The sequence below is a fragment of the Emys orbicularis genome, chromosome 9 (assembly GCF_028017835.1).
Source record: "Emys orbicularis isolate rEmyOrb1 chromosome 9, rEmyOrb1.hap1, whole genome shotgun sequence".
Taxonomy (NCBI): domain Eukaryota; kingdom Metazoa; phylum Chordata; order Testudines; family Emydidae; genus Emys; species Emys orbicularis.
The window spans coordinates 79,129,042-79,156,142 of NC_088691.1; the positions used below are offsets into that span (position 1 = coordinate 79,129,042).

The 27,101-nt window shown below is 40.6% G+C and overlaps 1 protein-coding gene across 2 annotated transcripts in view; it reads left to right on the forward strand.

The window, feature by feature from the left end:
- The window catches only part of TSC22D2 (TSC22 domain family member 2), a 40,044-nt gene extending 13,816 nt beyond the window's left edge, over positions 1-26,228 (forward strand). Inside the window, exons 2-6 of one of the 2 annotated variants that reach the window (XM_065410441.1) lie at positions 5,833-5,894; positions 11,425-11,428; positions 22,678-22,683; positions 23,253-23,304; positions 24,517-26,228. In XM_065410441.1, the coding sequence (XP_065266513.1) occupies positions 5,833-5,894; positions 11,425-11,428; positions 22,678-22,683; positions 23,253-23,304; positions 24,517-24,777 (385 nt within the window). In that variant the 3' untranslated portion in view covers positions 24,778-26,228. The remainder of the gene's footprint in view (positions 1-5,832; positions 5,895-11,424; positions 11,429-22,677; positions 22,684-23,252; positions 23,305-24,516) is intronic. The other variant, XM_065410440.1, reaches the window with a different exon arrangement.
- Positions 26,229-27,101: the final 873 nt, after the last annotated feature.

Genomic DNA, 27,101 nt, shown 5'->3' on the forward strand with positions numbered 1-27,101 from the left:
TATTTGCAATTTGTCTAAAATGCTTTTAAAAAGCCCTGTGTTCTTTTATAGGTTATCAATTTAAAAATAGATGAAGCTTGTGAAATACATGTGTTGTGGTTATAAACCATAAGTTTCATATTTAATAATAGCAGGTTTTGATATCTGCAAATACATGCATTCAGGATTGGAAGTAAGTGACTCTGTTTAAAATCACTTCCTGAGGAAGAGGGTTTTTAGCACCTTTTTAATGCACTTCAAGCTCTTTTCTGTCTCCCCTATACAAACAAGACTATCTCGAAACTTAAGCTATGATAGCTCATGCTATACAAATGGTATCTAAAATCGGGAATTTCAAAGATACAAACAATGCAATTTTTAAGTATCTATTTAAAAATGGCATAGATACATTAACAACAAGGAGTCTGCTGGCACCTTAAAGACTAACAGATTTATTTGGGCATAAGCTTTTGTGGGTAAAAACCTCACTTCTTCAGGTGCAACTGAATTTTTACCCACGAAAGCTTATGCCCAAATAAATCTGTTAGTCTTTAAGGTGCCACCAGACTCCTTGTTGTTTTTGTAGATACAGACTAACACGGCTACCCCTTGATACTTGATAGATACATTAAGCTACTATATCTTCCCAGTTTAGGGTGGTTTTGTCATAACACGTGTGTGTGTGTGTGTGTGTGTGAGAGAGAGAGAGAGACTTTTTAGGATGCATATGTTTGAATATGAGAACACAATACTTGTTGGATGAACAACTTTTAATAGAGCAGCTTTCAGGCCAAATTCCAAACTCCTAGGGGTAATAAATGACACATGCTGGCCAATACTGACCAGGAACTTGTATGTATGGGGCTTTTTCATATATAGATATAGATATAGAGAGGGAGAGAGAGAGGGAGAGAGAGAGGGAGAGAGATAGATATAGATATATCGATATCTATATCTATCTATATAAAAAAGCCCCATACATACAAGTTCCTGGTCAGTATTGGCCAGCATGTGTCATTTATTACCCCTAGGAGTTTTATTTATTTATATATATAGATATAGATATAGAGGATTTACTTGGAGTGTGTGTGTGTGTGTGTGTGTGTGTGTATATATATATATATATATATATATATATATATATATATATATATATATATATATATATATATATATACACACACACACATATATACACACTCATACACTCATACACACACACACACACTCATACACACACACACTCCAAGTAAATCCTCTAGGTTGCTGTAGGAATCAAATGACAATTTTATCTTGTGTGCACAAAAGTTGATTTATTTTTCATACAATTGTGATTTGATATCTTCCCTGCTTAAGTTAAAGAATACTTAATCTGTTCTCATGTGGAATCCTGTAGACTCTTTTAGTATGGTAGGTTCAGGAGGGAAAGGCTATATACCAGGGTAGATTAATTTTTTTACAATGTCCTCTGAATTACTTTAGAAGAGCTTTTTGTGCCATATATATTTAGGGAAAGGCTAAGTAAAATTCCCCATCTCCATGGCAAGTGCATTGTAGCATCAGTAGAACATGTTTTCAATGCAGTTGCCTGTAACAACTGGTTTACAAAAGGGGTTACGTTTCAGTGCTGTTCTGCAGCCTAATATTGACTTCTTATTGGTGAACCTGTTTGTATAGGTTCCTGGTACCTAAAGAATCTAGACAAACAGATATAATTAAATCAATGAACTCCTTATGGAGGTTGTAGTTGTACAGGGAGTGCTTCTATTGAATAGCTTATTTCAAGAAATCCATGGAAATTAGCTATACCAACACACACACCTTTTATGATGGGGATTAATGGGGATTAATATCTGTCTGTAAAAAAAACTGATTAAATGGGTAGACAAGTCCTTGGATAGAACCCTTGAAGGGAAGCTACACTGATGTTCCACCAACCCCTGCTCCCATCAGGAAGATTTAGAGTACTGTTCCAAGGAATTCTACACCTGTAGTACAAGTTTCTACTCTATGAAGTGATACCTCTGAATACTTTACAGCAAATTTGATCAGCTGGCCTGTCTCCTCCATTGACAGGATTAACTCTGGTGCTGTTTTTGAGTCCAGTGCTGTTTCTACCTCACCTCTCACTTGGTCATTGCAGCCGATCCATGTTATGTTTTCCTTGTCACCTTTTGTTTCCCTCCATCCTTGTTTTTTATGCAAGTTATGGCCCTCTTTCTTTCCTTCCAACCACCTTTTTTTCCACAGGTGTGAACCTCTTATCAATGACCCTCTCTCTGCTCAGGTTGAGCAAAGGTGCCCCTCCCCCAAGATTCTAAGAGAAGCATGTTGCTGATACTTTTCAACTCTATGCAAAGCTGTCATTGAATTGTGAGAAGGGAAGGTGGAGAGAACAGCTTCCAGGTATCTTCCTCAGTGCTCCATGGTCTTGACCATAGCTAGCAGGTGTTGACTAGAATCATCTTCCCTCTAGTGTAGCCACTTGCTTTGTGACCAACGAACGCTGTTCATACCAGTGCTTTTTGTCAGTAAAACTTGTTGGTCCGAGGGGCGGGGGTGATGGTGGTTTTGTTTTTTTACACACCTCTAACCAACAAATGTTTTACTGACGAAAGTGCAGTGTAGACAGTGCTTTCAGACACAGCAACCTTAGCCAGTGCCTTAGTAAATTTTGCTGCTAAACTGCAACAGAGCATGCTACTAAATCCTCTCTGCCTCTGGTTCCCCACTACCATAGGAGAAACTCCCTGACTTGGTTTTATGTTTGGAGCATGATTTTAAAAACCTCTGATTCAGTCAGGCTTCTCAGGAGCTGTAGAAATGTACTTGGGCACTCTTCTTTTCTCCAGTCACTGACACTTGGGTCTCTGACTATATATTTACTGATAGTGAATGCAGAAGCCAGGATGTCTTGTTAATTAAAAATCTGTTTTAGTCACTAGATAGTGTTTCTGTCTTGTCCCTTCACTTTCTTAGTCAGCTTAATTGTTTGCCCCCACCCCGGTTCCAATGCCAAGTTTTCCCCACCAATCTCATCTGATGTTCTGTACCATGCTCTTAATGTCTGGCCTGCTACAGTAGTCCCCTTCTTGCTTCTTGGTGGCTTTTGCAAAACCATGGAGACATTTTGGGCTGCATATCTAAGGTGACTTTTTTTAAAAAGACACTTTTATGTCAACATTTTTAGGGTCTCAAAATACTCTGTACTATGATTCCTGTTTTCATCTGCTCCACTTAGCTTAGAAAAGCTCCATTTGGAAGAATGGAAGATATGAGAGGCTGAAGTCTCTATCTCGCTCTTCTGCCTGTGCCTCAGAAGAGGGACTAGCTGGCTGCCAGGAGCCATTGTGATGCTGGGCACTAGAACTTGAAAGCAGGGCTACTCTGTGTCCCCACTGCTAGTGCCAAGGCAGCATGGAGGAGGAAATGGCATGACATGCTTAAATGTGCAGAAGGACTAGGGCAGGGGGTGGGAGGATAGGAGCAAGGGAACAGGGACAGTCTCTGGAATAGGCAGTGGGGGAGGATATGAGGAGACAGATGGGACAGCTGGTAGGGACATGCTAGTGGAAGGGGCAGGCTAAGGAAGATGAAGTGACAGGGTCTAACTGCTAGAGCATGCTTTTCCAGAAAGAACCCAGGATTTGAGTCCCAACATTGCTCTGCTGTTAGCAAATAACTCTGAAATCCACTGGCAAAGGATGTCTCATTCCCCTTTAGAGGTTGGTCTGCACAGGATAGCACCTTACTATTGCTGTTAACTGGCAGAGCTCTGTGCAGTGGGTCTTAAGGTTTCCATGGGGGGGTATCAGTCTGATTCCACATAGTGGAACTTCTTGGTTTTTAGTTTTTTAAAAGCTTAGGAAATGGCATCCAAAAATCTACATTAAAAGGGTATTAAGGCTTCCAAATCAAGCACTCAAAAGTTAGGAAATGCCAGAATTAAGGGTGCCTGTACTCCTTTCTCTCATTTTGCATATGAATTATGATCTTCAGTTACATGCCCACATACTATTTTTTTCCACAGGCCCCCTGCCTCATTCAGTGCACAGGACAGGCAGTGCTCAGGGAATGAATCAGGGTTGTGTCCTGAATGAGACTGTTCCCTGTAGGACTCCTTCCTCGCTTGCTGCAGAAGATGGAAAGTGTGTAGTGAATGAGGCAGGGGACAGCAGGAGGAGACAGGATGTTTCTCATGGTTAGGTCAGTTGAATGCCACTCTGGAACATTGGATTCTAGTCCTGCCTCTCCCACAGTGCTTCTATATGATGTTGGGCAAGTCACTTAAACCAGGCTTTTCCCAAGTAGCCACTAACTTTTTTCTTCATATTCTGGGTGCTCAGTTGAAAATCTTGGAGTCCAATTTGCAGTAGAGCTGAGCACTCAGAAATGCAGCTGAAGTCAATCGGACCTGTGCACTGAACATATACAATTCAAAATACTCTGAAAAAATCAATCAGGCCCTGGGCATCTTCAACTGAGCATTCAGAATGAGTAGACACTTCCAACTTTGGCCTTAATATTTGTGCCTCTCTTCCCATTTGTTCAAAAACAAAAAACCCCCCACAACTTTACCTGATAGAGGCTTTGTAAAGATAAATTCATTAACGTTAGTGAAATACTTAGATACTATGGAGATGAGCATGAGAGAAGCCCATAAGAATGCTAATTATATATTCAGTGCAGGTTTTAAATGGTGTGCTGTAAAGTGAGGTTTGGAGTCATTGAGGATTAAAAAAAAATATTAAATAGTTACCCATTCAGTGATCACCATCCATTCTGTGCACTGAGTCATGAGTCTTGTGAGGGGAAGGGAGAATATATGATTTTAAAAACTGTTGTACATATTCACAAGAGGGCTAAATTAAGGTTGCACAGGCAACCTGAATTTTTGAGTGCTTGTTAAGTGACTTCAAAATTCTTAACATAGTTCTTTGGTATCTGATACTAATGTTAGGGTTATATACTGATACACCCCTTGCTAACTGAGGCAATTTTCCCTTTCTGTCTGACAAACGTGGAATCTAATTACTTCTGTCACCCTGAAGTCTGGAATTAGAATGGTGTGGCATGCAAAGATGTGGAGATACAAACACAAAACAAAAAAACCAGTGTGTGTGTGTTGTGTTTGTTTGTTTTTTAAATAAAGACTGAATGTGAGAGGGTTTGTTGGATTTGCTGATCATAAAATTTAGGGAACCAGATGTGAAGCCTTTAGTCTTCAACTTACCCTTTCTGGCCTCTCATATAGCAGCACACTTCAGCCTAAAGTTCAGAGGTCCACGTAAAATCCTTGAGTTTAAGGTGAATTAGCACTTCTATGGAGGGAATCGGGGAGTAGGGATTTTGAATGCTGTTTTAGTGTACTTTAGCTTTTGTAAATATGCACATCTTTGGATATGGGTATTCAAAATTGTACATATACAAAACCACCATATTGGTGTGCTATTATCACCATAACATGGGACCTATTTAATGAATGGATTTTTGTTGCATCATATATGCTCTGGCAGAAGCAACTCAGAATAGTCTCGATTATATGTTGAGAAACGAAGATTAGTTCTGAATCTGCATCTCCTTCATGGTATACTGCACTCGACCACTGGGACAAGATAGTGTTTCTCAACTATTGAACCATGATCGTGAAGTTTAGCGAATGAAACTCAAAATTCACACCTTGGACACTTAATAAGCTATGCCCAGAGGGATGTATTTTAAACGTATGCTCTGTTTAGCATCTGGAACAAGAAAAAAAGATGAAGAGTATGAAAAGCTGAACATTCTTCATATTTGTCTGAGTTGCTATGTGTCCGTTCTCTGTCCTTTCCATTTGATTCTTGAGTATTATAGGACTCCTTCAACTGCTTTCTACCAAGCATTCCGTTTGAACAAGTTATGTGAATCGAACTTAAGTATTGAATGTATACATGCATGAACAGCTCTGCACCATGCAGTGTCTCATCATTTACATAATGTGTTCATTTTCTTCATTTAGTGCCTTTGAAATCAAGATGCTTATTGGATAGACTATCAAAGAAATCCAAAGGCAGTTCAGTCACTCAGATGTTCATCTTCTTAAACTTTACAGAATTGAAAACATCATACAAGGTTTTTTTCCTCTTCCTTCTCCTGTGTATATCTGAAATAAACTACCTAAATTGAAAGGATTTAAATGCAGAGCAATTGCTAGTAGCTCATCCGTATTAAAACAACAATATGGATGTCTAAATCTAGTGCAAATACCTAAAATTCCTTTTGTTTTTTAAAGGATGAGATTTTGGCAATGACATTTTAAAGGCCCGAATTTTTTTGGTAAGTTTATAAAAATGTCCTGTTTAAACATATGCACTTGCATTGAGGGGAAAATGTAAGGATTTTATTTATGGGCAGTTAAAAACAAATGAATCAAGCCAAGTAACTGTTTCACTTGTTCAATTCAAGTTAAGTCACCCTGATGGGGAAACAAACTTCATTCCTATAAATGAAGAGATGTTGTACTTGGTCCTCTTTTGTATCCAGTCACTGTTGAACCCATGGTGAGAAACTGCAGTAAACTCAATTTCGTTTTATGGATATGGCTTGTCAAAGATATATTATCAGTTCATTAACAGCAGCAAACAGATTTGCTTTTTCACATTATTAATTGACTTTAAGGTTTTGTAGACATTAGATTGAAGTCCTGGTAAGAAAGATTGATAGATATTAATTATATATAATTTAAGGCTTGTGGTGCATTGGCCTGTCCCAGAATCTCTGCTTCACCAGGTCTGTGGAGTATAAATTGTGTTCACTTGTTGAATGTTGATGAGCAGTTCATCATTCTGTCTTGTTTGCACTTGACTTATTGAAACAATCTCTTCAAAACTTGCACAAAGCTTCATTGGATTCTTTAAAGTTTGCTTGGCAACATTTGTACACTATAGAACATAGCACTGAATAACACCAATGCACTCATTGCTCTGTTTTCACACAGAGAAACAGTGAAGATACTACTGCATGGTTTAAAAAGAAAGCAGAAAACCTACTACTGTGATATCGCCTAGTAAATATGAAATGGCACTTAACTCATGTGTCCTGTTGATGAGGGCTTTGAAGTTAGGGTTGACTAGTGTGCAAGTCTGGCCACTCTAAGTGTGTGTGTGGTTTCTAGGGCTAAAATCACATTGGCCAAAATGCCTGTTACTGTTATTTCATTACACAATTTTATTAACATGAATAGTCTTATTTCAAACTTCAGTACTTCTACTGTAACTTTGTATTTTTATTTAATGTGACACTTTTAGGTACAAATCCCTTTTTTGTATTTGTAAAAAAGTGGCACTGTTTAGGTCCAAAATACTTCCTTTATTTAAACATATCAAAAAAAGGGTTTGGGGGCCTGAAAAGGTTATCCTCTCACATACATATTGTGTACAGACCATTAGTCCAGTTGAAATATTTTTTCTAGCTTTCAGTTACTTTATTATTTGTCACTCTTATGAGTAAGATTATATATAAATACTGGTAGATTATAAATTTGTAATCTTCTAGTTTTGGATTTCATATTTAGTCATTAAGCTAAGTAGTATGGGTATTGCAAATGTCAATGTACGAAGTCTTACCATGGATGTTCAAAACCTGCATCCTGGAAACATACTACTACTTTAATGCTGGGAAAATGTAAATGGTTTTCTTTATAAATTCCTGTTTTCAGTCCTGAAGACACAGCTGTGCAAACTTTTTTTTGTAAGGATGTCTTTGCTGATTTTGTGTTTTTTTTGCTATTTTCTAGTACAAGCAAACAATTTAAAATGAAATGTAGCAGGCATTTTATCTTTATTTGTTACCTTGGTGTGTAGGTTTTGTGTAGGTTTTATGTAGGTTTTAGATTTTAATACCACTGCTGGAAAGTAATGGCAAGAGCACATGCACAGTAGCAGTTTGCCAACCCTGAATGCAAAAAGTCACTAACCTGTCAGAAGTTCAACTTCTGAACTTATTGGCTTGAATCTCCACTGATGGTTGTTTTTTTTTTTTTTTTTTTTTCTTCTTTTCTTTAAGGGTCATGTTCTTAGTTCTGTTTTAACATGCAAAGTGGTTGGATTCTAACCTTAGGTGGGCAACAAAGAATTCCCTTAGTGGACGGAGAACTTAGCACTTCTGTGAAGCCAGTGGCGACAACTCTCGTGCCCAATATTCTGATTGGTGTAATGTCCCTTAAGCATGTTGTCTTGGAGACATAAGTTATTACTCCTGGGGGAATTCTGCACCACTGCACATGAGCAGAATTCATGTCTGGTGCAGAATTCCCCTTCTCTCCCCTGCCCTGCAGCAAATACTTTCTGCCCAAGAAGTGCTGCAGTTCCACCTTTCACCCACCAGAGGCTACTGTGACACCAGAACAGCCAGCTGACAGGCAATAACAGCTAGCAGCCTGCTGTGTTCATCACAGCAGCCTGCCCGTGGAGCCAGGTTAGGAGGCAGAGTGGGGCACACGGGGCAGCAGGGGCTGTGTGTCAGACTGGGTTCAGAAGGGTTAGTGGAGGCAGGGGACACACAGGCACATACTCAGGAGCTAGTGGGGTGACAGCATTGAGCCAGGGCAATATGGTGGGAGGGAGGCTCCAGGGCCATATGTGGGAGGGGGCAGATGTGCCTGATTGAATGGGAGAGGCTCAGGATCAGCCAGGGTCTGCACGGGGGAGGCTCACCAGCTCTCTAACAGTCCCCCCCTCCCCCCAACCCCAAAGAAACTTTTCCATACTTCTCCCACTCATACCCAACAAACATCCAGCTTCACTCCCAGGCTCCTTCCTGCTCCCTCAGCTCTTCCATTATCCCTGACTCCCCCAAGCCTTTGCACTGCTTCTTTGGGGTGCAGGAAATACGTTTCTGTATTGTAGTTGAAATGAATTACTCAAAAGTTCTGTATTAGTATGCCTAGTAAGGAATCTGTTTGTCCAAAAAATTCCTGAATCTTTTGGGGGGGGAAAGGGGGCGGTGTCTGTATTGTTACAGACATACTTGCTGGCACTGGCAGGTATTTTGAAATGAATCACCAAAATGAGACTGTGATTATATTGTGTTTTGAAAATATGTAGAATTTTGCATATTTTAAAATATTCACAGAATTTTTAATGGTGCAAAATTCTCCCAGAAGTAAATTATGCTGGGGCTGGCAGGCACAGAATCAGGGACCCATAATCAACTCCCTGATGGCCCATCTCCCTTATATAAAGTGGAACTCTGATGCGGGGGAAATTCAAGCCCTAAATATCTGACTTTATCAGACTTCAATGATCTGATCACTGTACAAAAAAATTAAATGTTTCTTGTCCTTTTAAGAAACTTAATTTGTGGAAGAAGAAATCAATTTTGCAACCTTGGTCTAGTCATGATAGGGAGCCACCTGTGGCTTTCTTAACTCTTTCTTTAATGTGAGAATTTCTTCAGTGTTGTCAGAACATTGTTTAATCTTGCCTTACAACTCCCCCCCCCCACCACCACCACTAATTAATAGGATTTATATTCTCCTGTAGCTAACCATCTTTTGGGAATATTGAGTCAATAAAGCTGAACATAAATTGCGGCAAGAGCTAACAAAATATAGTGAGGTGATATTCAAATGCAAAGAGACTAAAATAAAAGATTAGAAGAAACCTAGACTTTCATCACAACCTAACTTTGCATGGTAGGAGGCTATAAGTGACTTTTTTTTGTACTTGGTTGCTTGAAAGCAATGAGTTGTCATTGAGGCTTCCCTGGGGAAGTCTACAAATGTTGTTTTTCCTGCTTACCATTCAAACAGGTGTTGCTAGGTGCACTACTGGCCCCATGAGTTTTTCCTCTTTAATAACACAAGATTATTTAAAAGACATAAAGGGGAACAAATGCCTCTGACTTGGATGGTGGCTTTTCTTTAAGTATTAATGGTGATAGTCATAAGATCCCAGCTGGATTTATTGCTCTGAAACAGTTATTGTTTACATTGTTGCTACCCTGGCTGAAAACTAGCCAGGTTCCCATGTGCATCCTCACCTTCCTTTGTGCAGTCAAAGCAGAACAAAGGAGACTTAGGATGGGCCAGGAACTGGTCCTAAAATCCTAGAGGGAGGAGAGCAGGGATAGTGCCAAAACCAGTTTATATGTGTCCTGAGCTTTGCTGGACCGTAGATGGAGGAAAGGCATTGGAGAGAGAGACTGGCAGTGTTTCCATCATGAATTTCTGTCAAATTTTCATGTGTCAAAGCATCACAGTACAAATAAAACAGGTTAGGATTTGTTTATACCGACAAAGAGCTCCCAAACTTCATCCCATGTAATGTCTCTGAATGTCTCTCTTCACCCCTTTCTCTGTAAATCTAGTGGACTGATACATGCCTCCTGTGAGGGATTAATCTAAACAAACTATGTATTCCACTCTGAGACTCTTGACTACCAGATGACATCTAGGAAAAGGACAAACTTCCCTTATGGGACTGGGAGAATCAGACACATTGGGGGGAGGACCAGAAAATAGTATATCCCCTTCTCCACATCCCTCTTGTCATTATCAATAATTGGGGGATTCTTTTCAAACTGGGGTTTAACTGTCTTGGAATTGAAGTTACGTGAGGATTCTGTAGCAGTTCCAAGAAATCTACCTGGGAATAGCTTGTTCTTACAACAAAGCAGCCTGGTGACTGCTGAGTTAAATAAACTACTGCCTGAGATGTGGTTTCTTCTCTCATGTAAAATACACACAATGACATTCTTGCCCCACACATGTAGTGCACAGTAGGGGGATATGATGTGACTTCTTCAAATTAAATGCTTCACTAAAACTGAGAGTTAGCTCCTAGAGAGTGCAAAAAATAATTCAGTAAGCCTTAAAATAGACTGTAGGCCACAAATAACCCACACTTTTCTTTTGCATACAACTCTAGCGCAACATAAAACCACATTTTGGAGGTCCTTCTAAAATAGTTTATAAGCCTTTAAAGAATGTGTAGACTATTACTCTTGTGGCTGAATATCTCGTTCTCCTCCTTGAGGTCCTTTCTTAAATTCTCTTTTGCCATGATATCTATTTAAAAAACAAACTTGGCAACTGGTAGGCAGCTGGTGTGCTGATCAATATCATGTCACTGTTATCTTGTGCTCTCCGTTTCTGCCTTTATTCTCCGTTGTCCTGTCCTATACTTTGATTGTCCCTCCCACAAAGAGCTTACAATCTTTGTTCACGGTTGTACAGCATCTAGCACAAGTGGCTCTTAGGCAATACCATAAAACAGATAAATAATTGGATGCAAATATTCCATACTTTCACTTGATGTTGTTAATGTAGTGATTGGAGCAGCAGACATTCATTTTGATTCTAACTGGGTCTTATACTTAGAAACAATATACTGGTCTGGTAATTTGAGCATTACAATGGGAGTCAGGAACTTGGTGTTAAATCTGAGCTCTGCTGTTGATTTGCAGTGTGGTCTCCCTTTTGGGGGCCAAGTCTCAACCTCTTTCTCAGCTTCCCCATCTATAAAATGAAGACCATAGGTGACCAGATGTCCTGATTTTATAGGGACAGTCCCAATTTTTGGGTCTTTTTCTTATATAGGCTCCTATTACCCCCACCCCCTGTCTTGATTTTTCACACTTGCTGTCTGGTCACCCTACTCTCCCCTGACTATTGTGATAATTGCTAGTATGGTGCTTTGAAAATCAGCCTTTTCGAAGTGCTTTAGGTGAACTAGCTATGACTATGTGAAAGAGGTGGGGAAATGGAAGAAAAGAGTCCTGTATCTTCCTGTTGAGCGGGTTGCCCCCACTTCCTGTAACAAGGCTTCCCCTCTGGTGTAATAGAAAGGAGAGCATCTGCATCCTAAATAGCAGTTGCCTATTGGGGAAAGTGAGCCTGACATATTGTAAATGATCTTAGAACAAATCTAGGGATTTTTTTGTTTAAGCTGTCTCAGGTACTTATGTATCAGAGGGGTAGCCGTGTTAGTCTGGATCTGTAAAAAGCAACAAAGAGTCCTGTGGCACCTTATAGACTAACAGATGTATTGGAGCATAAGCTTTTGTGGGTGAATACCCACTTCGTCAGACGCATGTAAACTGACAAACCCACGAAAGCTTATGCTCCAATACATCTGTTAGTCTAGAAGGTGCCACAGGACTCTCGGGTACTTATATGCCTTCTTCTATTTGCACAGCTCCAAAGCTTCAAAAGTATTTATCCTAACAACTCCTCTGAGATGAAGTACTGTTATCCCCATTTCACAGATGGGAAAGTGAGGCACAAAGGGCTAGATTCACAAAATGTCTTAGGCCCTCTAACTGCCACTTTAGAAGCCTAAATCCCAGAATCAGACTCTACTTAGTCATAAAGCCACTGCTCACCTCCCACCAGCTTCTTGCTAAAACAGCTTAGGTGCCTATGCCAGAAGAGGCTTGCACCTGAGAATCCCAAACAGAGAGAGGTGCCTCCCTGCAGCCCAGATTTAACCACTTAAAATAGAACCTCAGAGTTACGAACTGACCAGTCAACCGCACATCTCATTTAGAACCAGAAGTACGCAATCAGGCAGCAGAAGAGATTGGGGGGGGGGGGGAGGTTTTGAGCAAATACAGTATGGTACTGTGTTAAACATAAACTACTAAAAAAAAAGTGCAGAAGAAAAATGTGGCTTAGTAAAGTTTCAAAGCTGTATTAAGTCAATGTTCAGTTGTAAACCTTTGAAAAAAATAACGTTTTGTTCAGCGATACGAACAATCTCCATTCCCGAGGTGTTCATAACTCCGAGGTTCTACTGTATCTCTGAGAGCGAGAGACAGGGCTTAGCACACAGGCCTCAGTTTAGCATCTTCCGTTGGCTAGCTTAGGCAAGGACTGGTCTCGTGTGCTGGCTTTTGTGAATCCCATTCTGAGGTGCCCCTCTCTCCCCATTTATAGCATAGGGAGCTTAGGTACCTAATTCTGGCTTTATGAATTCCAGTAATTTTCTAGGCACCTAAAAGTTCGGCATGGTGATGCTCAGCATTACTATGCCCAAGTTTCTTTGTGAATCTAAGAACATAATGGCCGTACTGGGTCAGACCAAAGGTCCATCTAGGCCACAATCCTGTCTTCCAACAATGGCCAATGCCAGGTGTCCCAGAGGGAATGAATAGAATAAGTAATCATCAAGTGATCCATTCCCTGTCACTCATTCACAGCCTGTGGCAAACAGAGGTTAGAGACACCATCCTTGCCCATCCTGGCTAATAGCCATTGATGGACCTATACGCCATGAATTTATCTAATTCTTTTTTGAACCCTGTTATAGACTTGGCCTTCACAACATCCTCTGGCCAGGAGTTCCACAGGTTGACTGTGCGTTGTATGAAGAAATACTTCCTTTTGTTTGTTTTTAAACCTGCTGCCTATTAATTTCATTTGGTGACCCCTAGTTCTTGTGTTATGAGAAGGAGTAAATAACACTTCCTTATTTACTTTTTCCATACCAGTCATAATTTTATAGACCTCAACCATATCCTCCCCCTTAGTTGTCTTTTCCAAGTTGAAAAGTCCCAGTCTTCTCATACTGAAGCCGTTCCATACCCCTAGTCATTTTTGTTGTCCTTTTTCTGAATCTTTTCTAATTCCAATGTTTTTGAGATGGGGCAACCACATCTACACGCAGTATTCAAGATGTGGGCGTACCATGGATTTATGTAGAGGCAATATATTTTCTGTCTTATCTATCCCTTTCTTAATGATTCCTAACAATTCTGTTCGCTTCTTTGACTGCCGCTGCACATTGACTGGATGTTTTCAGAGAACTATCCACAATGACTCAAGATCTTTCTTGAGTGGTAACTGCTAATTTAGACCCCCTCGTTTTATATGTATAGTTGGGATTATGTTTTTTCCAGTGTGCATTACTTTGCATTTATCAACATTGAATTTCATCTGCCATTTTGTTGCCCAAAGAGACTAATGGCCAGATTTGCATTCACTTATTCTCAATGGAATTACCGGGTGCTAAATTCTTCTCAAAATCTGCCCCTAAGTGATTTGCCCTAGGTTACACTGGAAGTCTATTGCAGAACAGGGAATTGAACCTGTGTCTCTTGATCCCAGGCTAATACCCTAACCACTGGATCATCCTTCCTCTTATGTTTACCAGAAGGTTCCCAAAACATAAACATAGTTGATTTTCAATAGCTCTAACTAAAACTTACTATTTCCTAGTGAGCTATCAGTACATCTTGTTAGTTTAGCTATTAAGATAATTTAAGTATGCTACTCCTCCAAAACCATAACTTTTTGGTATTGGGTCTACTGTTGTTGTGGAATGTTACCCCAATAGAAACGTATCTTGATTTCGATGATTAAATGGCACCACAGAAGTGTCCTTAGTGACCAAGGATTTGTCTTCATGGGGAAACTGATCGCCATAGCTATAGTAGAATAATTATTCCACTGTGGCTATGCCGGTCAATTTTCTGTGTATACAAGACCTTAAGTTCAGGATCAGATCTAGAATCTATTTTGGATCCCAAAGGAAAGTGGTAACTTCACGCAGATAGGCCTAGCTACTCCTGTAAACTGTAATCAAAACAGTTATTTGACTTCAGAAGAGCTGAATAACTTAAAAAAAAAAAATCGTTAAGATCCCTCCATGTCACCCAACGTTGCACAGTTGCCTAAATGCACTGTGTGTTTGGGTGAGGTCAGAGAGTTGTTTATCTACACTGTTTTGGTGACAGGTCTCCACCTTCCTCTGGAGAGCTGCTGGCACCTTGACACCGGTTCTAAAGGAACCATCCATTACAGTAAATCCAACAATATTCCCTACTAACCTCAGAGCAGCTTTTCTGATCTCCTCTTCCACAAGGAAATCTTGCTCTATCTTCTAGGGACAGGCAAAGCTGTGGTAGTGGTGGGAGGGTTAACAAGCCCAAAGACACGTGAACATTATTCTCAATTTCACAGATGTTGTTTCACAAGAAATACCAAGAAAGGGGTAAGAAAATACTTAAATCCATGTGGTGGGGATTTTTTCCCCTTGGCCACTGACTTGCAGTAGTCATGTAGTTCCTGAGGAAATAGACTTTACAGCTAATCAATACCTCTTACGTAGGGCATGTCTTCTGTAACTTACTTTAAAAAGTGAAGCTTGAAGTTGGTTTACTTCATCAAATCACTGAGATATGCAACCTTATTTAAATGTGAAAGAAAATTGATACATAGCAATATGGCTGAGATTTAAATTCATGGAAGTGAAGCAATTCATAACTTTCAACTTGGCTTAGTATGTGTACTTCATTGAGCATTATGTAACCTTTTAAAACTAAACACTACTTTATGAACATAAAACTGAATTTCTTAAACCATGAACCATTTTTATGTCCAAACTTCAAACTACTGATTGCTAACAAACTTTCCCAGAGTATCACTTTTTACTGAACAATAATCATAAAAAAAATTTCAATCCAGAGGGTAACAAGTGTGGAATGTTTCTAAAAATATCAAACAGTTCATTTATGATTAATTGGTACTTTCATTATGGCGATGATTTAATCCACTTTGACAAGGTTAAATTTAAATAAGCAGGAAGTCTCTGAGATTATAATGGATACCTAAACATCTTTCAGGATGCTGCTGAAGGTAGAATGCCTTTAACCATCCACTCCAATTCCATTCTCTCAACGCCTGCTTTTTTTTTTTTTTTTTTTTTTGACACTTTCTTACTTATCTTCTTTACTTCAACTTCTTACTCATTTGAACAATATCTTTAAACTATTTAATCTCTAGTAAGATATGCTATTTCATTAACTGTAAACGTGCACTTAAAGAACTCTACTACAGATAACACTTGCTGGTCGTCATTATGCTCTCAAAGATGCTAGTTCTGTGACTTTCCTTTCCAAATAAAAGCATAGCATGCATTGGGTATAGTACTAGTTTATCCACCAGAGGGTACCTTTTGACAATATTGTAGAAGCTTGTTGATATTTTATGCTGCATATTAACTTACCTGTGTCATACTTCCATCTAACCCCATGCTTTTTAAAACAGAGAAAACAAATAATTGCAGCAATGAAACTAGGATTTTTCTAAACGTATCAGTGATGCATTGTAATGTGGATAGGGTTTGTGGTTACTAAGGCATTTAAGTGTGAACTCTTCCCAGGGGGAAAAAATCTAAATAGTATTTGGATTAATAGATTGGGCAGAGGTACAACTACAATTTGTGCATTGTTTGCGCAAGCACATACAGTCTTGTGTCTACTTAAAGCTTGGAAACGTCATAGATTCTAGGACTGGAAGGGACCTCGAGAGGTCATTGAGTCCAGTCCCCTGCCCTCATGGCAGGACCAAATACTGTCTAGACCAGGGGTCGGCAACCTTTCAGAAGTGGTGTGCCGAGTCTTCACTTATTCACTTTAACTTAAGGTTTCGCGTGCCGGTAATACATTTTAACGTTTTTTAGAAGGGGTCTCTCTATAAGTCTATATTATATAACTAAACTATTGTTGTATGTAAAGTAAACAAGGTTTTCAAAATATTTAAGAAGCTTAATTAAATTAAAATGCTGACCTTACGCCGCTGGCCCACTCAGCCTGCTGCCAGCCTGGGGTTCCGTTCACTTAGTTCGGCAGCAGGCTGAGCGGGGGAGGGGGGAGCTTGATTGCCAGCAGGCAGGACCAAGCTTCTGCCTCCTGCCCCCGCAGGAGAGCGCGGTGGGTGGGGAGGCGCTGAGTGGGGCCGGGACCCTGGCAGGCAGCAGCCGGCAGCCGGGACCCCAGACTGGCAGCGGGCTGAGCAGGGCCAGCAGCCGGGACCCCAGACCGGGGGTGTGGGTGGGAATGTGGGGGGGGGGGGTGCAGGAGCTCCCGTTTGGTGCTCAGGGTGGGGGTGGGGATGTGAGGGGGCGCAAGAGTCAGGGCATGGGGTGGGGGGTGCAGGAGTCAGAACGGGGGCTGGAGGTGTGTGAGGGGGTGCAGGAGTCAGGGTGTGGGATGGCTGGGCGTGTGGGGGGGTGCAAGGGTCAGGGTGGGGGGGTGCAGGGTTGGGGGTGTGGGGGGGGGCTCCCAACCCCCTGCCATGAGCAGCTCACGGCAGGGGGCTGAAGGGATTATGCCCCGATTTTTTTTTCCCCCACCCTTTTCTCCAGGGCCCCGTCCGTCCGTCCGTCCCCACCTCTTCTCTGCCTCCTCCCCGGAGCAGCGAGCACGCTGCGGCTCCTCTTCCGCTCCCCCTCCCCCTCACAAGGGCCATCAGCTGATCAGCGCAGGGAAGGAGAGGAGGAGGCTCAGGAAGGCACCACGCTGGGGGAAGAGCAGGGGAGGGGGGAGCTTGACTGCCGGCAGGCAGGACCAAGCTTCTGCCTCCTGCCCCCGCAGGAGAGCGCGGTGGGCGGGGGCGCTGAGTGGGGCCAGGACCCTGGCAGGCGGCAGGCAGCAGCGTGCCATTAAAAATCGGCTCACGTGCCATCTTTGGTACACATGCCGCAGGTTGTCGACCCCGGTCTAGACCATCCCTGATAGACTTTTATCTAACCTACTCTTAAATATCTCCAGAGATGGAGATTCTACAACCTCCCTAGGCAATTTATTCCAGTGTTTAACCACCCTGACAGTTAGGTTGGACATTAGGAAAAAGTTCCTAACTCCCTTGCTGCAGTTTAAGCCCATTGCTGCTTGTTCTATCCTTAACTTGTTCACCTTAGCCTCTTTCTCCCTCCTCCTTATGACACCCTTTTAGATATCTGAAAACTGATATATGTCCCCTCTCAGTCTTCTCTTTTCCAAACTAAACAAACCCAATTCTTTCAGCCTTCCTTCATAGGTCATGTTCTCAAGACCTTTAATCACTCTTGTTGCTCTTCTCTGGACCCTCTCCAATTTCTCCACATCTTTCTTGAAATGCGGTGCCCAGAACTGGACACAATACTCCAGTTGAGGCCTAACCAGCGCAGAGTAGAGCGGAAGAATGACTTCTTGTTTCTTGCTCACAACACACCTGTTAATGCATCCCAGAATCATGTTTGCTTTTTTTTGCAACAGCATCACACTGTTGACTCATATTTAGCTTGTGGTCCACTATAACCCCTAGATCCCTTTCTGCCGTACTCCTTCCTAGACAGTCTCTTCCCATTCTGTATGTGTGAAACTGATTGTTCCTTCCTAAGTGGAGCACTTTGCATTTGTCTTTGTTAAACTTCATCCTGTTTACATCAGACCATTTCTCCAATTTGTCCAGATCATTTTGAATCATGACCCTGTCCTCCAAAGCAGCTGCCATCCCTCCCAGTTTGGTATAATCTGCAATCTTAATAAGCGTACTTTCTATGCCAATATCTAAGTCGTTGATGAAGATATTGAACAGAGCCGGTCCCAAAACAGACCCCTGCGGAACCCCACTTATTATACCTTTCCAGCAGGATTGGAAACCATTAATAACTACTGAGTACGGCTATCCAGCCAGTTATGCACCCACCTTATAGTAGCCCCATCTAAGTTGTATTTGCTTAGTTTATCGATAAGAATATCATGCGAGACCGTATCAAATGCCTTACTAAAGTCTAGGTATACCACATCCACCGCTTTTCCCTTATGCACAAGACTCGTTATCCTATCAAAGAAAGCTATCAGATTGGTCTGACATGATTTGTTCTTTACAAATCCAAGCTGGCTATTCCCTATCACCTTACCACCTTCCAAGTGTTTGCAGATGATTTCCTTAATTACTTGCTCCATTATCTTCCCTGGCACAGAAGTTAAACTATCTGGTCTGTAGTCTTCTGGGTTGTTTCTATTTCCCTTTTTATAGATGGACACTATATTTGCCCTTTTCCAGTCTTCTGGGATCTCTCCCGTCTCCCATGATTTTCCAAAGATAATAGCTAGAGGCTCAGATACCTCCTCTATTAGCTCCTTGAGTATTCTAGGATGCATTTCATCAGGCCCTGGTGACTTGCAGGCATCTAACATTTCAAAGTGATTTTTAACTTGTTCTTTTTTTTATTTTATCTTTCAAACCCACCCCCTTCCCATTAGCATTCACTATGTTAGGCATTCCTTCAGACTTCTCGGTGAAGACCAAAACAAAAGTCATTAATCATCTCTGCCATTTCCAAGTTTCCTGTTACTGTTTCTCCCTCCTCACTGAGCAGTGGGCCTACCCTGTCCTTGGTCTTCCTCTTGCTTCTAATGTGTTGATAAAAAGTCGTCTTGTTTCCCTTTATTCCTGTAGCTAGTTTGAGCTCATTTTGTGCCTTTTAGCTCATTTTGTGCCTTTGGATTCTGCATGGTCGCCTGTGATGGTGGACTGTCCTGATGGTCACCTGTGCTGATGAGTTCGCCACAGTGGCCAAACAGGAAATGGAATTCAAAAGTTCCCGGGGCTTTTACTACCTACCTGGCAAGTGCATCGGAGTTGAGTGTTGTCCAGAGCGGTCACAAGGAATCATTCTGGGATAGCTCCCAGAGGCTACTCCACTTGCCGACGAGGGGAGTAGCACTAAAATCGACCTTGCTGGGTTAAATTTGGGGTAGTGCAGACGCAAATCGATGGTATTGGCCTCCGGGAGCTATCCCAGAGTGCTCCATTGTGACCACTTGGGACAGCACTTTGAACTCCCATGCACTAGCCAGGTTCACAGGAAAAGCCCCGGGAACTTTTGAATTTCATTTCCTGTTTGGTCAGGGTGGCGAACTCAGCAGCACAGCTCTCTCCTGCCATCAAAGAGCAGCTACACTGCGCACCTTTTAGCGGCATAGCTGTAGCAGCACAGCTGTGTCACTAAAAGGCACGTAGTGTAGACATAGCCTAAGAATAACTTAAGGGGGGGAGGAGTGTTGCATTATAGTTCTCCCTGTAAATTGACATTAGAAAAATAAGCGAACTCCAGTTACCTTTCTTTAAAATTCCTCTTTTCTGTAATGTGGTTCACTTCTGGCTTGTTGTGCTTTTAACAGCATCACAGATGGCTGTTAGAATAGCTGTAACTCCCAGCCTCTAAGGGATTCTCAGTTCAATGGGGTTTTTCCTCTTTTTCTAGTAACTGACTAAAAATGAGAGGGAACTAAATGTATATATGTGCCTGTCTTGCTGTGGCTTTTTAGAGGGAAGAATGGAGTCCCAGCTAACTGACTCAGACTGGAATCCTTGCCATTTTGAAGGGTGGCAACAAGGGAGAGTGGAAATATAGGGAAAGCGGTTGTAGGTTGTCAGATGGCCCTAAAGCATTGGGGGGCCAATCTTGATTCTGTTGCAGTCCAGTGGGAATTTTCATATTGGATTCAGTAAGAGCTGGATCAAGTGTCTTCAGTTGTAAAGAATCTACCTGTCTTTTAAAATAAATCTTTTATTTACAACTTAGAGACTTGATATATATATATATATTTTAATCAGAATTCTGTTAGCCTCTAAGACAGCTTTATAACTTATTTAAATGGACAAAAGAAATATTGCTACGCTTGAACCATTACACTTGGTGCTGGAGTCCTATCTAAAGTTTGTTGTGTTTTCTGTAATCTTCTAACCCTGACATTTTTCTGTCCTCCACACTCCCCTCTAAAATAAAAACTCTTTGCTAATCTGATTTGTCACTTCTAAAAACTTTAGGCAATGAAATGACATTTAACTGTGTTGCTCAAGTGAGTTCAGTGTACTTCACGTGGGTTTAGCAAACCTTCATTCACAGAATCTTCTAACCAGAATATTGATGTAATTAAAAAAGCAGGCAGATCTACTCATTCTAAATGGTAGACTGCCCAGAGATATTCTCCAAAATTAATATATTAAATACTGATTGAAGAAGTCAATGTGAGGACAGAAAAGGTGGTTCTCTAGTCATCCTTGTCACTTGTACTCAGTTCACGTTTGGGGAGTTTCTTCTCAGCCATAACATCTAGCAGCTTAATCTCATTTTTAAATGAAAACTGAGGTTTTCATTTCAAGATAGTTGCTTCAGAGATGTGCTGCTGTACTTTACCGCACAGCATACTGGTTCAGTCATAGTCCTGGCTGTTAAGGTTAAATTCTAATTTCAAGGGTCCTAATTCTGCAAATGACTACACAGGCAGACCCTGCACCCTGATAGTTAAAGCTGTTTTACTGAAACAGATTAATACTACAGGACTGTTTAAACTTCAAATCCAAAATGAAGATTTCATTCTTTCTGTTTAGAATTACACTTAATATTTTCAAAATGCATATAATCATGCCTACAAACTGTTACCGCTGTGAAAGCAAAACACAAAAATAAACTGTTTACTTTCTACTTCTTCCTTCCTTCCTTCCCCCCACCCCCAAAAACCCCACCTTTTAAAATAAGTTTATTGGTTATGGTTTTTCTCTCCTTAAGAAGTTGCACTTTGGATGTGTACTAGTTGATTATTTGAGATTAATGATGACACTTGAAGGGCTGTCATTTTTTTTTAATTGATTTTTGTGGTAGGCTAACATGTTAAACTATCTTAGCTAGTTACAGAATAGGGATATATATCTGAATCGTAATGCTAGAAGGAAAAGGAAGCTAGCTTTGACCATTTTGAGGAAGGACATCTACAGTACCTTTGTAACTCGGGGAAGCTTGAAAGTTAGCAAGACACTGAAACAATTTTGTTGTTAAATTCGTATTAAAATGGGTTGTTTTTTTAATTAGACTGTCTGAAAGCATAAATATTGTCATCTTAAAAGTCTGCAAAACTCTGTTCCTAAAATGCATTGAGGCATTTTGCCATCTTGTGCTGATGGTCTGAAACCTGATTTGCTAAAACACTCTGCATTAGCACTTGGCATTGGAGAAACATGTCCCATACCAGTAAGCACCTAAATGGGACTAATTTAATGGCCTACAATAGGATTCTAGTTACTTTATTGGATGGGGCATCCAGAGTTTCCTGGGAGCAAATGAACACAGTTGTGGGATTCCAGAATTTTGTGTACCTTCTTTTTTTTTTTTTTTTTAATGCTCTCATTGATTACTGGTGCACTACTGCAAAGCCATAGGAACGCTCCTGATTATATAGCTCCTCTACTGGCAGCTAATTAGTAAGTAAATGCTGAGGACAAATACTACTACAAGGGTGTGTGTGTGTGTGTGTGTGTGTGTGTGTGTCAAAACATTTCATATTGGCGTATGATGTAGCAAGTTTGCATATTTGCTAATATATTACATAACCTTTTGTTTCTCTAAGTGAGAGTGTGGATAATGAGGAAGGGAAATTAAACAGTAACTGAACTAGATTAAGGTATATAATGGCTGGTAATTTTAGGTGTCCAAAGGCATGGATTACGGGGGTTATGTTTTATACAGTAAAAACTTTATCTGGCATATTGGGGGGGGGGGAGGGGGTATGGGGAATGCCGGTAAATGAAAAATTCCAGTTAACTAAGAGGGAGGGAGTTTGGGCATGGGAGGGTATGTGGGGCACAGGCTCTGGGAAGGAGTTTGGGTGCAGGAGGGGGTAGGGGGTTGGGCGCGGGAGGGGTTTCGAGGTGCCAGATCCAGGGGGCACTCACCTCAGGCGGCTCCCCGCAAGCAGTGACCTGTCCCTGCTGTTCCCAGGCGGAGGTGCAGCTAGGCAACTCTGCACACTGCCCCGCCCCACCCCAAGCACTGGCTCCACAGCTCCCATTGGCCGAGAACCACGGTCAGCGGGAGCTGCGGGGGCAGCACCTGCAGGTGGAGGCAGCATGCAGAGCAGCCTAGCTGCGCCTCTGCCTAGGAACAGCAGGGACAGGTTGCTGCTTGCGGGGAGCTGCCCGAGGTGAGCACCGCCCAGATCCGGCACTCCAAAGCCCCTCCCAAGCCCCCGCCCACACCCTGTCCCGCACTCCAAACCCCATGTGGCTATTCCTCTGCCTAGGAGCAGCAGGGACATGTCACTGCTTCCGGGGAGCCACGCAGAGCCCCGTGCCAACCGGACTATAAACTGGACTTTCTACGAAGATTAGAAATGCCAGTTTATAGAGCTTTCAGGTTGGTACAGGGCCAGTTAACATAGCCATTACTGTAGTTGGTAAACTGAAGAAGCTTGAATGGGGAGTGGCAATATATATTTCAGAGCTCTAATTGTTCCAGACAGTTAAGGAGAACTTCCACAGAGGATGTAATGTGTTATGGAATTCTTAAAGCCTCTTAAGAGTTAGTCTCTCAGCAAAGGCACATGTGTCATAAGACAGACCTTTAACAATCTATTACTTGCAAGATTTGTATGTACAAATGGGTTCAATGTTTAGTCAAGTAAGAGTAATCTAATATCCACTGAATTTTTTTATTTTTTTTTTATTTTTTTTTTATTTTTTACAGTGCGTCTGGTGCAAGTGTTGTAGCCATTGACAACAAAATAGAACAGGCAATGGTAAGTAGAAAACGAAGATTCCTATTTCGAATAGGACAAGCAGTTAATGAATTAGATGAAATCTTTCGAGCTATGTTCATTTTTATTCAAACATGCTATCTTCCGGATAATGCAGATTCCTAGAATAAAATTGAGTATCATTAGCCAGAATTGCAGATGTAATGTCTGTTCCCCTCCCCTCAATTAGGTCTGATTCTTCCATTCCATCATATGAAGAGTGGATTTTCCTAGATTATGGAACGGCAACAGATCAGGATTAGTTTTACGTTAGGTCCAAAGAGCTTCCTACCCTTGGTGTTGGTACACAAGAGTTTTTAAACATTTTGAAAGGATTTAACATAAAAACTTGGATTACATGCAAGACACAGAAGATATAGCACACTTTTTTAAAAAAAAATTATTTGGTTACTTATTATTTAATTAAACAAAATTAAAATCCAACTCTGCCACCTCCTCCCAGTCTGAGTTTCTTTCTGGTTCTTGTATGCTGCGCAGCAGGATCCCATCATCCGCTCCCAGAACACCACTTTTCAGTTATCTTCTAATCACATTGTCCCCCTTGTACGTATTCCTAGAAATAAGGCCAGTTGTCTCATCACTGGACTACTTGGCTCCCCAGTACATGCCATCCTGCAAAACTAAATGCATGTGTATTTATAGTATTCATGTTCAGACTTTCAAGTTGAAAACAGTCTACAAGATGCTAGTTGCAAAAAGCTATATTCTGTGCAGTTAATGTATGCCTCCCATGAGGCCAAAACCTAGAACACAGCCTGCTGCCTGTTTTTTATTATGAAGTGTTTTTTGGCATTAAAATACATATGTAACTAGAAGGCCATTCAAAAAGCTCCATTTATATTCAGATTACTGTAAAACTTTCGTAATTCCTGTGGAGTAGAAAAGATCTTAGTTTTAATGCAAATGGAAGTGCCTATGCCTACTCCATTGTGCAGTAGAAGCCATTTAGCATGCAGTATTTTAGGGCCTTTCAGATTGGAGACATTTTGCAGCAACTTCCTCAGGTGCTAGATTATTTGCTCTTAAACATTAACTTGTTCATGTGATTTTTTTTTTTTTAAAGTGTTACTGGGCACCAGATGAACTTTAATGGAATAAGTGAAATCATACTAACATTTTAAGACCGAGCAGGACGGAGTTGTATTGTAAACTCTGCTGTTTCCGTTTGTGTAACTACTGACTTACTGTTCACAGGATCTGGTGAAAAGCCATTTGATGTACGCAGTCAGAGAAGAAGTGGAAGTCCTGAAGGAACAAATAAAAGAATTAATCGAAAGAAACTCTTTACTTGAACGAGAAAATGCACTGTTAAAATCTCTTTCAAACAATGATCAGTTATCCCAACTCTCAACTCAACAGGCCAATCCTAGTAGCACTTCACAACTGCAAACAGTGATAGCACAGCCTCCTCAGCCAACGCAACCTCCACAGCAGCCGAATGTTTCCTCAGCGTAAAGCTTTTCTTTCCTCATTAAGAAAAAACTGAAAGCAATCTGTCCTTGTGTGCCACTGGTGTTCTTTCCACTTTATATGAAAGCAAGTAGCCATGCTTCAGTTGTGTGTTTTGGCCTTTTCAGTATTAGACAATCATTCTACAAGAGCTTTCCCTCACTTTGAGATGTCATACAGCGCAGTTGGTGTCCAGTTATGTCATCAGTGCACAAGGGAAATGGTAGAAGGAGTTAATGCAAAGCGTATGCATTTATTTGGTGCGCATGAGTGGGGTCTTTAAGAGCTTTGATGGCTCTCCAAGGTTTCCATTACCCATGGATTACTTTGAGCCTTGCTATCTCATGTAAGAAGTAACAATTCATCTTAAGAGCCACTGTTCTTTCAGTATAAGTAACATTTGCCTATATTAGTTTCATTTATTTGTTTTATTTATTACAGGGCTGCTATTTTCATAATGTACATGAACAATGTCACAGAACTTTTTTTTTAATTTTTTTTAATAAATGTAAGTATCAGTAAAAATTGATAGACGGGATTGCGTTTAATAGATAAAATGTTTAGGCAATAATTGAACAAAAGAATCCTGGCATATTTCTAACACTAATGGCAATTTACCTTTGGTATTTATTGACGGTAGTCAAGACCCAGCTTGAATGTACATTTTGTATAGAGTGTAAGTATGAAGACCATAGTGCATCTGTACAGGTAGTCACCAGTTATTGTGATATAATAAATAATTGATGGGCTATTTTGATGAAGAAAACTTTGCTCATTTCTGTTTCTACTTTCTAATAGAGAGAAATTGCCATGATTCCTCTGCTTTTTGACATTTTGTATGATTTTTTTTTTTTTTTTTTGGGGTGGGAATAAAAAGCTGTGAAATTGTTCAACCTACTTTGTAACCAAAGAAGCAAAGCTGTGTAATTGAGTTTTTTTATTTTATAATGCACATTCTTTATGTATTTTTATTTAGTGTTTTTCTCATTCACAATTTTCTTTGCTGTCTAGCATGATCTGCATGACCTATAATCTTTGAACCACTTTCGTACCTCATGTTTTTATCCAGCACTCTTATTGTAATATGTAATAGTCTGTGAACAATGTCAAATAAAAAAAGAACGAACAGCTGGTGTTGGTGGAGCTGCGCTAGTGTACTATGCACTAGTTCATTAAAAAAAATGAAGTGAGCCATCTTTTGTTCATTTAAAATGGTGTTTTGAATTTCGTATGAGAAAACGTTTTGTTACATTGCAGATTTTAATGTATTTAATAAATGCAACATGCAGATTAAGTGCAGTGTATATTGAGTATTTAAATTAAAAAAATGTACATTTCATAAATAGTTTCAAGAGAGACCATCATTTGTGTATACTAACACATAGTGTGTCAGAAATTGATGTATAAATATATATATTTTAACACATTTTCTGAAATTAAACTGCAGTTTTGTTGAACTCTTTGACTGTAGATGTGTTCAAAATGTAATCTTAGATTGAATAACGGTTTTTCTTAACATAATTGAAGTTACGCCTTGTTAGTGAGCAATAACTAGTAATAGACTTAGATACTATTCTTAAAATTTAAATTTAAATAGTAACTTAATATTTGCCCTAGTTACAGTTGACAGCGTCTTCTATCCTTCCAGAAGGTTGAGTGCACCTATACTTAAACCTTGGTAAATAAGGAAATAGTTATGGGACATGCCAGCCCTGCCTCACAATCTTAATTCTGCCCTCTTTGAGGGATGCCTCCCTCTGACATCCTAGCACTCTATCATTTCAGATGATACAGAATATGAATTTTGGGTGGGGGGGGTAAGGGGCGGCTGTATCTGAGGAACACCTTGACCAAAATGACCCCAACTTGTATCATTAACTCTACCCCAGCCCCATATGTGGCACAGCAATGTTACAATGAGGTAGTAGTGCCACCACGATTAAAGTTACACCGGGATTTCCATTTTAACAGGGATGAGTGTTCTTAATTATGTTTTCACTGCTTGATTATCTTCTGTAACAGTTTCGAGGAGGAATATCACTGAGGTTTGCAACTTTTAAAAAGGACCATCTGACTAATACTTTTTTTTATTGTCTGACACTTCATTTGGACTCCCTTTTCACAGAAGCTTTAGCACTCAGAGGTGAAACTGATAAGTACACTGGATGAATTGTAGAAAGTTGAAAGTTGTTTTACATTACAAACAAGTTACTGTATACTGGCACAATATATAGTCAATGTGGGCCTTAAGCCAGTCCTTAGAATAGGGCTCTCTGTGATGAGTGTATTAATGCTCAGCAACCCCTTTTGATCATGCTGCTGGTGAGAGT